This window comes from Lagenorhynchus albirostris, chromosome 11 (genome assembly GCF_949774975.1).
Source record: "Lagenorhynchus albirostris chromosome 11, mLagAlb1.1, whole genome shotgun sequence".
In the NCBI taxonomy this organism is placed as follows: domain Eukaryota; kingdom Metazoa; phylum Chordata; class Mammalia; order Artiodactyla; family Delphinidae; genus Lagenorhynchus; species Lagenorhynchus albirostris.
Genome location: NC_083105.1, coordinates 43,495,689 through 43,508,625, shown reverse-complemented (window position 1 = coordinate 43,508,625; position 12,937 = coordinate 43,495,689). Strand labels below are relative to the sequence as shown.

Here is a 12,937-nt window from a genome sequence, read left to right as displayed (position 1 = left end):
CAAGAGGGAATCGATTAAGCATGGACAAAGAATTCATTAGCGAGTGTTTAAATCTGCAAAAAAATTAACATAAAACAGCCTCCTTATCATCTTTTTACAATTAAAGGTAATGACAATCTGATACGTTTTTTTTTGTTTTGTTTTGTTTTTTTTCTGATACGTTTTAGTTCTTCCCATTCCATTCGTTTTCCTAAAACTCCAAGGCTTTCCAGGCAGCTGCGCGTAGGGAGGAACCCGGCGAGTCTGCGCGGGGCCAATGCGCAGGCGTGCTGAGGAGCGGAAGTGGGGAGGCGGGGCTAAACCCGGACCAGCAAGCGGAAGAGGCCGGGGTAGCGGAGAGAGGCTCCGAGACCGTTTGGCGGCGGTGAGTCTGGGGCCAGCCCGAGCTGAAAGTCCCAGATCCGGGGAGACGCCAAAAGAAACGGAGATACCTGGGGTTCCGGAGCAGTCGCTGCTGGTTGCTGCAGCTGCCCTGCCGCTGCCGCCGCGACGCCTCCGCCCTCCCTGCTGAAGACGCGGCCCTGACAGGCCTGTAGGCCTAGGCGCGGCCGGCCGAGCCCGACGTGTTGCCGCCCGTGCAGCTGTGAGTAATCCGAGCGCCCTCTCCACGGTCGTGTACAGATTAAAATGGAGGAAATTTCGTTGGCTAACCTGGATACTAACAAGCTAGAGGCCATCGCTCAGGAGATATACGTAGACCTAATAGAGGATTCCTGTTTGGGCTTCTGCTTTGAGGTGCACCGGGCAGTCAAGTGTGGCTACTTCTACCTGGAATTCGCAGAGACTGGTAGCGTGAAGGATTTTGGCATTCAGCCAGTGGAAGATAAAGGAGCGTGTCGCCTGCCGCTTTGCTCCCTTCCTGGAGAATCTGGGAATGGGCCTGATCAGCAGCTGCAACGCTCACCTCCGGAATTCCAGTAGCTGCAACATGAGAGTCTGAGGGTGACCAGGACAATAACATAGACCAGTCCTGTGGTTTTGAGAAGTTAGGTAGCTAAGTAAAAAAAAAAAAAAAAAAAAAAAAAAAAAAAAAAAAAAATCAGACAAAAGTCCCAGTTCCCATTGAAGAACCTAGCCTTTAAAAACTTGGAGTGGAGAATTTAGGAAATCGGATCCTTGTTTAAGTGTATTACCTTTGGATCAGCTTTGAAATCCTGGACAGGAGGAGCTGTGCTGTGCATCCTGCAAGCCACGCAGTGGTTGATTTCTAAACACACCAGAAAGTGCACAAGAACCCTGTACTGTCCCCAGTGCACAGGTGAGCATCTGTGTGCTCAGCATATAAAGTTCTTTGGTTCCTCAGCCTTTCTGTCTGCCTGATGTCAAGGGCTTTCTGGATAACTGACCGTTTGGACATAACTGATGGTCAGGCCTTAATTGTTGGGCCTCAGTGGGACTGCACCTCTGATCTCAGAGCCTCTGATTTGGGCTTCTCAAAGACAAATGAAAGTCAGTTATGAGATCTGGATATTAATCATTCCAATCTGGGAAAGCCAAGAAAAAGAATTCCCAGCTGAATCTGGTAGGAGAAGCTCTGTGGTCTTGATGCCAACAAGAAGAAAAGCTCAAAGCCACCAGTTTCCCAAAGGTCCAGCGTTTAACAGTGACTTCAGCGGAATTGGGGACATGGGCTAGCGTTTTGCTGAACAAAGCCCTGTTTCTTGCAACCCACCTGGTGGCATAGGCTTAGCAGATGAATAACTTGGTTATCCAGGCAGGCTGAGGATTAAGTTATGATCCCTTGGGGAGGTAGCAGGGCCTTCTGCGACTATGCACGATCTTTCAGACTGCAGGATTCATATCTGGATGTATTATGCTGTGGACAACAGTTCGGTGGGGCGTTTTCCTACTCTGAGTTACTCGTGACCTAGCCAGTCCATGGGTCTGACTTGGTTATTGTGCCAGGTCACTACCTGCCTCCCATTTTCGGGGCAGGAGTGAACTATGGAAGAGCATCATGGCTGTGCAGGAGGCTGTGGTTTGAAAGCTGAGCCCAGAGGGGACCTTTTTCAGCTGCACTCACTAATGTGAATTGGTTAGTGCTAGGAGCCAAGGAGCAGGACTGGGTCAACTCTCATCTGACTGTGCAGCATCCTATTGAACGCCCCTGTTCCTTGGGTTGGGCAGTCACAGAGCTCCGTTGCAGTGAACATTTAGACTGTCACCACCTTCTCTGCTCCTCCCGAAGGGCAGCCCTTTTCACTCAGTTCCCTTTGGACCTCTTGACAACAAGAGCTGTCCTTTTGTTGGAAGTCAGGAAATGGCCCCCAGAAACCCTCTGGTTTTAGGGAATGGGATAGGGGAGGATGGGAAGTGTGAGCTGGGTATCAAAACTACCCTCCACTTGACTCCCTGATTGAAGTTTATGAAGTGTATAGGGGTGGGAGCCCCAAGGTGAGCGGTGCTGCTTTATTTGAAATGTTTTCTTACCTCATTCTGTGCCCCAGTAAGGGGACCAGCCTTCTTTTTCTGGCTTGGCCCCATGTTCCTCCAGTCCCCTGCTCCATGCCTATCTGGTGCAGCTCATCACCCCGGGTGCTGCCTGCCGCTCTACATTCACGCTGACCAGTTTCAATTTCTCTCTCTTGATGCTCCTACTTCTGAAGCCTGCCCAGTTTCCCTTTCCTTGGCTTCTCTTAAGTTTGTTTTGTTTTGTTTTCTTGTTTTTGAGAGAGAGTCAGAGCAGAATCTTTCTTATGGGATTAGCAGAATCTTTCTCTATTGGGATTAGGATGGGAAGAGAAAGTAATTTTTTGTATATGAAAAGCAGTGTCATGCCTAAGCATTTCTTCTGTAGGACTGCCTTGCTGGTATGCCTTCCTGCTGTGTCTTACTTCCTGAGGAGTTACATTTTCCCACCTCCACTTGGATACTGCCCCTTAGGACCTAAGCAGAAAAGCAGTAAAGGCTGAGTGACACAGGGACAGAGTAGGTTCTGATCCATTTTCTCTAACCCTTGCTGTGCATGTATCCTTCCTTATCCCAGAAGGAACTGTTTGGACTGTATGGACTGATTCGGGTTACATACTCTAGAGGGTTAAGGGAAGCATAGTAATAGGGCCTCAAGACTGTTTATTATTGCATTCTCCCTCTAGAGTTGTCCCGCTCAGGGTGAGGGCCTAGCTACAGATTGGTCTTCAATCCAAGAGTTGTAATAACTGTTTAAAAAGTCAAACCTTGGCAAGAACTGAAATAATTTTGGGTTATCTGCCCTTGCCTTTTTTAGAGACATCTCCTTCTGAGGGGATGCAGAAGGAAAGGAGGGTCTAAGTGAGACTCTGGCCTACTTAAAGATAATATCTGGGAAACAGGCTGAAGGTAAGGCCATGGTCCACTCCTCCTTCAGAGAGGGAGCTCAGATTGTGACATTACTGTTTCCTTGGTCTTTTCTCCTGGTTAGAGGAGGGAGAAGTGGAAATAGTTTTGAGTAATGGTTGGTTCATATTACCTCCCTCTTGGTTTGTGTTTTTGTTTTTTTGCTCCCCATTATTAGGGCAGTAGCCCCCGGTCCTGGTTGGGTATGAGGTGGGCTAGGTCCAACAGGTGCCCTGAGGGGACAAACTAACTCTTCTTTTTGGGGGAGAGAATGCTCCCTACCATATAGTTAACAGTGGTTAGGAATTCTCCCTTTCCCTATCTTTCCTCTTAACAGCAGAATTCCTGTCCTAATCTCCTCAATTAAGTGTATTGATCACCCTGTAATTCTATTATGTATCTGAGTGTGTGTGTGTATGGGGGGGAAGGGGTTCTTTACAAATTTCTGTGGTTTGTGGCTTTTTCTTCCATACATTAGTTCACACCACCGCATGCCCAGGGGCCATTGCCTGGCATTATCGCATGCTGGGATCATCGGGGAAGTGTAGTGAAGCTCACCATTGTCCTTTGTTTTGGAGAGTCTTATTTTTGCATAAGTAGTCCATCCTATACAGGTTGCTAACTAACTGTGTATTCCCCTTGCCCCACGGCTGCTGGTGTAAATAAACTGCGTCTCCCCATTGGTAAACAATTACAATAAACAAAATTTTAAAAAATGACTGTATTTGGACTCTATGTTCATCTTTTAAAATTGTACGTTTCTTGGGTATTCACGTAGTGAAATAAATGTTGAACCTTAGTTACTTTCTCCTGAATGAGTTTTATCAGATAGAGGAATTTTGCCCAACGTTGTTTCTCCATCTAATACTGCACATTTAGCTTTCTGCAACATCCAGTGAAAGAAACGAACTGTATACAATCTTCCCTTTACCATAACAAGAAGGTGGTAAAATAAATACAATGCAATCCTGTCACTGAGTCCAGTGTGAAGGATAGTTCAATTTAAATGGCACTCAAGCTATCAATATATACACTTTGCCACCATTTTGATCTAATACTGCTCTTGCTCTCAAGAGGCAAATGATTCATAGCAAAGATGAGTCAGCCTTTCTAAAGGTAATTGTTTCCAATACTTTTCATTTTACTCCAACTATTTAGGTCTGTCATTTTGTTTTTAGATAATTCAGAGATTTTTCATTTATTCCAGTTCCTATTCCAAAGTTGGAGCACTTCCCTAGAAATTGTACTTATTGCTCCTTAGTGTTGATCAAATCACTAGTTTGCTAAATGTTCTAGTTCTTTAAAGAAACAGTCCCAAATTGGAAATAATATTTAGATGAATAAAAATTATAGAAATGGGATCAGAGAAAACCAGTTGCAGTAGGATATCTCAGGGGACTTCATTGACGTGTGACATGGTGTTAAGTCACCTAACACTCATACGCAGCTGCAGCAAATCCTTTTGGATCCTATTTCATATGTTTAGATTTGAATTGATATATTTCATGCTAACCTACTTTTCTGAAATGAGGTATTTGCAAGACCTCAGTGCTCTACTAAATCCACTTGACAGTACGACTTTTGAGATTATTTTCATGTTTTCTAACTAATGATCATTATATTTAAAAAGAAAAAGAAATCACATACCTTTTAACTCCCTACATACTTGGTTTTAACTGGCGGGTAGCATGAGGTCAGGAACCTAATACATGGTTGCTTGATGTTGACAAAGAAAATGAAGTATGCTCAAGTAGTTAAGGATTCTGGAAGAGCTTTCTTTAAACATCTTTTCATATTAGTCTTCAATTATCATGGTTAGTGAATTGCTGGTTCTCAGAGATAACATCACATGTGAAAGTTTCACCCTGCTGTGGAGGGCACAAGGTTTTTGATTCTTACACATGTTCCCAAAGATGCCCGTGATGCTCTGAAAGAAAATATTTGTTCTAAGGGATGCAATTGTTCAGAAAGCTATTGTAGACAAACCTGTAAATCCTTGGTTTTGTTTTTTCCATTTTGAAAACTTCAATCATTATTACTTGAGCCTTAGTGGAAATATGTGAGCTGGAAAGGAAATACTAAATTCATTTCAGAAATGAGAAAATATGTTCGGCAGCAAAGACTTGCCCACAGTTCAAAAACAAAAATACAGAAGCAGTAGAAGCAAAAGTAGAATGCTAGTGCAAGGCCAGTGCACTTTGTTGAAGCAAGAAAATTTTTAATAAATGAAAGGACTAATTTTTTTAAAAGACAAATTGCAGAGTGAAAAAATTGTGATACTGATGAAAACTTTAAGACTGAGTGAAAACATTGAAAATGGAAAATATATTTAACAATATAATTTATCAAAAGTGACGCAAGGAGTTTTTATTTTTAACCTTAAAATTTAATAAATGTAGTAATTTAACTACTAGAACTTAAAAAAAAAATCCCATCTCTACCCAAATATACAAAAAAACTCTAGACACTGAGTTTTACAAACAATATAGCAAGAAACAAAAATCATTATAGGCTAAGTGTATTATGAAGATGTTAGGCAACCAACTCCTTTAAAATATCAAAAATAAACTTTATCAACAAGTCAGGTTAACCCTAGGAAAGATTTTGACTCAGAAAATCATTGCATCATGGGACGGGGTGGTGGTGGTGCTGTGATGAATGATATTGGGATTGACATATATACACTAGTATGTATAAAACAGATAACTAATAAGAAGCTGCTGTATAAAAAATAAATAAAATTCAAATCAAAAAAACCATTGCATCACCATTAGAGAAAAACTATGTGAAGATTTCAATACAGAAAAATAGTTTGTAAAATTCAATACCAACTATTAACTTTAAAAATACTCATTAACCATATAGAAACAAGGCCTAAAGAACTTCCATACACTGATAACATATGTATCAAGATCTACAACTGCTTTGCTTAATGGTAAATACTTGGAAGCATTCCATTTAAAAGCAGGAATGGAAGAAACAAAATTCTCATTCTCAGATGATACCTAAATGGATAATTGTGTACAATCTATGAACATACCACTGCAGGTAATGATAGAATGCAGTAAAGTTGCTGGATATTAAAGTTGCTGGATATAAGATCAGGATCCAAAATCAGGACAATAAAAAATTTTAAATGGTGCATTTATAATGTAATGCAACAAAAGTACATATGGTCCTATGTAATACTAATGTAACAAGAGTGGTGTAAAATTTTGTGGAGCAAATGAGAAAAATTTCATCTGGAATGTTAAAGGAAACTCAAAAAAATGAAGAGTCATAAGAAAGGAAACCCAAATAAATGGAGAATAATGGGATGTTCATGGATAGGAGGCTCAGTATCATCACTCCAAATATATGTAAGTAACCTTGATTAAAATCCAAATGGACATTTTCATGGAACTTGATAAGCTAATTTTAAGATTTATATGAAAAGCAAGGCGCAAGTATCGACAAGATCTTTTTGATGAACAGCTAGTGTGGTTGTAGTGCAGAAACAAACAGGAGAATAGAAGATAGTTCAGAATTAGATGGAAAAACAAACACATTTTTGTCATCTTGATGTATGACTAAACTGGTAGTATAGTCAGTAGACTATAAACTGTTACATTGTTCTGGAATAGATTAGCCATAAATACTAAAACTGTACTCCAGACACAAAAATTAATTTCCGTGAGGATTTAAGACTTGCTGTAGTAAAGTAAAACATCAAACATTAGAGGGACATATAGGAGGATATGTTCATAATTGTAGGCAAGGGAAATTTTCTTAAGTAAATAAAAGCATCAAACATAAAAGACTGATATGTTGAGCCGTAATAAAAGTAAAACTTTCTATGCACTGTCATACTAGAAACACACAACAACAAAATGCCATAACATGCTAGAAGTGTTACAGTTCTTATAACCGATAAAAGATTATTGGCAAAATAATTATACAATTGACAAATGGATGAAGTAAAAGAACAGCTCATTTACAGATTTAAGAAATCCAAATGACAGAAAAGATGTGAAAAGTTCACTTAGTTTTGAAGAAATACAAGCTAAAAGCAAATTAAATACCAATTTATACCACTCAGAATAGTTAAGAAAGGGTGATGATATCAACTCTGACAGGTACATGGAGCAATTAAAAGTCTCGTACATTGCTGGTGGACTGTAATATAATAAAAATATTTGGGAAAGCAATTTGGAAATATCTATTGCAGTTGATATGCATAACCAATAACCCAATATTTCCACCTCTTGTAGCACTGTCTGTAATAGGAAAAAATTGAAAGTGATATAACTACTCATTAAAAATATATAGTCCCATGCAGAAGTGAAAATAACCAGGCCTGCACAAATAAAATATTTAGTAAAACATTTGTTCTTATAATTTGATACCTTTCATTTGAAGCTTAACAATATACAAAACAATGCTATATATTGTTTAGGGATATGTACATATGTAACAAAATGTATACCAAAAACGTGAACTAGACTTCCACTTCTATGTGTATTGTGGTCTAGATATTGGAAAAAGACTTCTCAGTGCAAAAAGAACCTGGATGCTGATTAAACTGGAACAAAGATGCTATTAAGTGTTTTGCTATCCTCCCAAGAAAGTATGGGAAATAGCTCTCTCTTCTACACACATACATACACACACTAAACACAGAGCAGAGACACAAGTGAAAACAGAAAATGGGGCTGCACGGGAGGACATACAGAAACCAGGAACTTCCACATGAGAATGGGAGATTAGGCCTCCATCATCACAAATTGAGACCACTCATTACACTCCCCATAAATACAGGATACCTGAGATAATCTTTACATCCTTAGTGAAAGGATGGGCAGAGTAAAAGGAGAGAAACAGAGATCTTCCTGACTGCAGAAACAACAGATAAGAAAGCCTCTGCCCTGGCCTGAGGTGAAATAAATTAATTAAAATAATAACATTATCATCATCATCATTTCCTCTGGAAATGGTACTTATACTCTTGCTTTCAAATAGTTACCCTACCCTGTTAAGAGAAACCTCTGCCTGAAAATTATATAATGTGCCCAAGATAATATACTTCTTTGCCACCTAATAGAGTTTGGGTCCCTCAGCATTCTCACAAAATATAAATTTGCAATAAAAGAAACATCTAGTTTTCAAAAGAGTTTACTTACCGCTATCATGTTCTGCATCTAATTCTATTTTCAAGAAAAGAGTTCTAATTTTCATAACACTGAAAGTGAGATTTGATGAGATTAGGAGATGGCTGATCATAGGAGTGGTTGACACTGCCAGCATTCTAGAGACCCAAGGTATGCAGCCAGAGGAACTTAATGAAGGTGGAATTACCAACATAAGTGAGGAAACTGGTTGTGATAAAAAGGATAAAGATGTTTCAGAGGAAGTGAAGTGCCCAGTATACTTGACCTTAAAGGATGTTGCAAAGATATTTCAAAATATCGAGAGTACAAAGAATGCTCTCAGTATTTTGTGCCATAGATAAAATGTTGTGTGGCAAGCAGAATTCTAAAGACTGTCTCCTGAGATTCTTGTCTTCTGGTTATTCAGTTAAACAGTAACCTAAATATTGCTGTAAAGGGATTTTGGAGATGTAATTAAATCCCAAATCAGTTGACCTTAAGATTTGGAGATTATTTGGCTAGACTTGTCCCCAGTCAGGTGAGGACTTAAAAAACTCAGTGTTCTCCATCTGGTAGGAGAAGACATCACAGAGATTTGAAGTGTGAGAGGGGTTTGATGCACCATTGCTAGCTTTGAAGATGAAGGGGGCCAAGTGAGAAGGAATGTGGGTGCATCTTGGAGCTGAGAGTAGCCACTGGCTGCCGGCCAGCAAGGAAACAGTACCTCAGACCTACAGCCACAGAAATTGAATTCTGCAAACAACCTGAATGAGCTTGGAAGCTAATGCTTCCTCAGAGCCTCCAGATAAGAGCCCAGTTTAGCTGACACTTTGCCTTTGGCCTTGGAGACTCTTAGTAGGCGGCTCAGCCAAGCATTCCCTGACCTCTGACCTAGAGAAATGTGAGATTCCTAAGTGAGGACTGTCTTAAGCAGCTGGATTTGTGATAAGTAGTTATGCAGCAATCGAAAGCTAATACAGTCATGAACTGATACAGGCTTAGAAAGGATTATTCCGTTAGATGGTCACCTTTATTATTGGCATAAACCCCTTACTTGGATTTTATCAGGTAAATAGATAAATCATAATTAGGGATATAATTCCACAGAGCTCTAAGAAAACAAACTCACATCAATATAATAACACCTTTCACCTGCAAGTTTAACCTTAGATCAGCAAGATGATGTGCTGATTTTTAAATACAAGGTGACCTCTCCACTTTTAATGTGATTTTATCACCTAAAGTTACTCTGCTCCCACTGCATTCTTATCCCCCAGCTCCTTCTGTTTTCAGACATACACGCACAAGCATGCACATACCCGTAAATACACACAGGAGTTATAACTTTAAATCCACCCAGTTCGGAGAAAGGCTAGCTAAGCTGCTTCCGCTCTTGCTGCTGTATGAATTATTACAGTTCAAGGCCTTATTTGCAGAGCAGCCATTTCTATAGTTTGAAGGTAGATGAGTGCTGGTCCCTTAAGTACTTCCCTTACAGCTAAATTTTCTTTTGGAATTAAATGTGCTTGTGTTATGTCTGCTTAGTACTGGATTCAACAGTGATTCAAAAGCTGATTTAGATGTTGTATAAGAGATGGGAAAAAACATTATGATCAGTTTGGCAACAAACTCTGTGGCCCCAATTAGGTCACTTCATCTCTCTGGGCAAGTTTCTTCACTGATAAATTAATAAGCTCGAATGAAACGATTTCTTGGTTGCATTCCACCTGTGACATTCTCTGATTCCATGATAAAATGTTGAAAATAACTACCCAAGTCATCTTATTCCCAAGATCAGTTTTACCATCTAAATGCAGAGAATTTGGCACAGTTAAGTTATGGGCTCCTTCACATGAGTCTTTGTAATTCTGCTTTGTAAATTGTTCTATGGCTTTTGCTCTAGATCTCAAACACCTCTTTTTGGTTAGAAATGTGCCATTCTAAACCAAGCTCCCATCTCTGCTTCAGATCTGCCTGTCCAAGGAAATACTATATATTTCCAACTGTGTGTCCCACAAGCACCTCATATTTCATCTTATGCAAAGTGAGGTCTGAGAAGCTGCATTTTCAACGTATGCCTCAGTGCATTCTAAATGTCGAGAACTACTGCCCTAGAGAGAAAGCAGAAAATAAGTCTGCATTCATCCTGTTTTTTAATCTCCATAGCATATCCCTAGAATGTTTGGGACCCTGGAATTTTTTTTTTTTTTTTTGGCTGAGCTCTTGTATATATAAATTATGTGATTTAAAATTATGAGAATTTAAAAACATGATATCATGCACATTGTAATGCCTTTATAAAGGTTGATGTTTTAGAACTATTTATTTCTTAAATTATAACCCTGAGATTTTTTTGCCTCTGGAATGATAAGAGAAATATATCATCCTCTGCCCCTAAGCATTTAAAGGCAATATATATTCCAATAGATGGCACTAGTCTTCTGTTTGCATATCTTTAGATCAGTTGTAAAGGATCCATCCTTTTGTTAAAAAGTTTAATGTTCATTTAAGAGGGCTCTACAGTGTGGACAAAAACGGCAGTCTGAAAAGATAAGTGGAAAGTATGAAGTAATTCAGTTTGTCATTTTATCACTTCAGAATGACTGCCTATAATGAACTGCTTAGTTGCATTTGCAGTGTAGCAGTTAAAGTATTTTTTAACTTGTCTCATACACTATTTCCCAGTTTCTCAGCATCAATATTTTTCCCACTTCCCATTCAGCTAAAATTTTAGTTCAGGAGCTTTGTATTTACAGTCAGTGAATTACCCCCAATAGATTTAATGACTCTTCATAAAATTTTTAGAGACTTTGATTTTTGTCATCATCAATTTATCAGCAACATTATCTGTAATAACTCTTTTCTTCTGAGTAATGTCAGTGGACCACAAAAACAGTAGTTTAATAAAACCATCGCTATTAGAATAATATTCTCACAGAGAATATATAAAAAAGTAAAAACTCTAACTGGTTTGTCTAGTGTTAATTATAGGTTGTTTCTTATTAGCTAGGGAAAGAATAATCCATAGTATAGTCCAAAATCCACTCCCCATAAAAGTAATGCTAACTGATCTATAACAGTTATAATTTTTACTATTGGGAAAGCTATGAGATAGGTCTAAGGGGGGACCTCAGGCCCAGAAAGTGGTATATTAGGAACATTTATTAGGTGGAAAAAGATAACTAAGCTACTTTATCTTGTGGGTGTGTGCAAATATTTATCAGACTTCCTGCCTTAACAAGACCCAAAGAATGACCACATATCCTGGTCTTCCTGGGAGAGTCTTGGTTTACAACTGTTATTCAGTTATTATTGATACCGTCCCCCTGTCCTTTCAAAAGTGCTATGTTTTGGAAAATAAGCTATCTGTTTACCCTAGTTGTAACTCACAGAAGAATTGAGAGATGTTTTTAAAAGAGATTGAGGGCCAAACTGTGATGAAGGTTGTGAGACCAAATCTACAAAGAAAGTGTTGTTTACTTGTAACATTCTGTTTTGAAAATAGTATGTAATCAGAAGTTAGAAATAAAGGTATGAACTGCATGGACATACAGTCAAAAATGTACAGTGGATTAGCTAATGGAGTAATTTGAAATATATGGGAAAATCAGAGGGTTAAAGATATCTGAAGCTGGATCTTCCGTGCTTGATGTGAGTAGGAGTGAAGAATGGACAGGGATGAATTGGAACAATCTAACCTTAAACCATTATTATATGCTCTGGGAGTCCCATATGAGCACTTGTGAGTGAAAGCAAATTGTTCAGACTTCAAGCTTTACCTGTGTCTAGGTGGCAAAACCACAGGCAGTTTGTAATATGAGACCAAATCACATAATTTGTGGTGATACTCATAAACAATGCTATACGGCAGGTAACACTTAGCAACTCACAGGTATTGGCAGGCAGTGTCATTAAGCAGAGCTTGGGCAGGAGTAATTCAGAACGGCTTGTTATATTCAGTTTATGGTTAGTCATGGTGCTTGGATGAGGATAATGTTCCAGGCCTTAAACGTTACCTTTTATTGATGGACATAAAATACTATAGATTGTGTTATTTAATAAAATTTTCTGCAAAGATGGTAAGGCTCTGTGTCTAGAGCTGTGCATAACTGTGAGAATGCAGAGAAAGTTATGGCTACTTCAGAGGTAATGGTATATCATGCAAGTAGAGAGGTGGGATCAGCCTTTTTGTCACTCTACCCCTCGCCCTCTCCCAAAAAAAGTGGCTCTCGGCTTCGAGAGCCCACCTTCCCGTTCTCTCACAACACGAAAGCTTACAGCCAACAAGAGAACATCTCTGTTGCTTCACTCTCTTTTAAGGACTGACATGATTAGGTCAGGCCCACTCGGGGTAATCTCCCTTTTTATGAACACAAAGTCCACAAGTAGCTTAATTGCAGGAGTGATATCCCATCGTTTTCACAGCCCTGTCTCACCCCTTCAAGGCGTTGGTTATAAAAAGTGTGTAAACCAGGGGGTGGCTGCCATGTTTAGAA

General features: G+C 39.3%; 1 protein-coding gene and 1 long non-coding RNA gene across 3 annotated transcripts in view; both read left to right on the top strand.

Annotated features, from left to right (window-relative positions):
* LOC132529039 (uncharacterized) overlaps window positions 1-12,937 on the top strand; it is a 140,828-nt gene that overhangs the window by 34,701 nt on the left and 93,190 nt on the right. The window contains exon 1 of one of the 2 annotated variants that reach the window (XR_009543360.1): window positions 311-583. The exons of the other annotated variant lie outside the window; for it this stretch is intronic. This is a non-coding gene — a long non-coding RNA (uncharacterized LOC132529039). Of the gene's footprint in view, window positions 1-310; window positions 584-12,937 lie in introns of those variants that run through there. 2 annotated transcript variants of the gene reach the window in all.
* On the top strand, window positions 577-4,034 carry ATXN7L3B (ataxin 7 like 3B). Its single transcript, XM_060165274.1, has one exon. It carries the CDS (start codon window positions 628-630, stop codon window positions 919-921), a length of 294 nt encoding a protein of 97 aa, XP_060021257.1. The 5' UTR covers window positions 577-627; the 3' UTR covers window positions 922-4,034.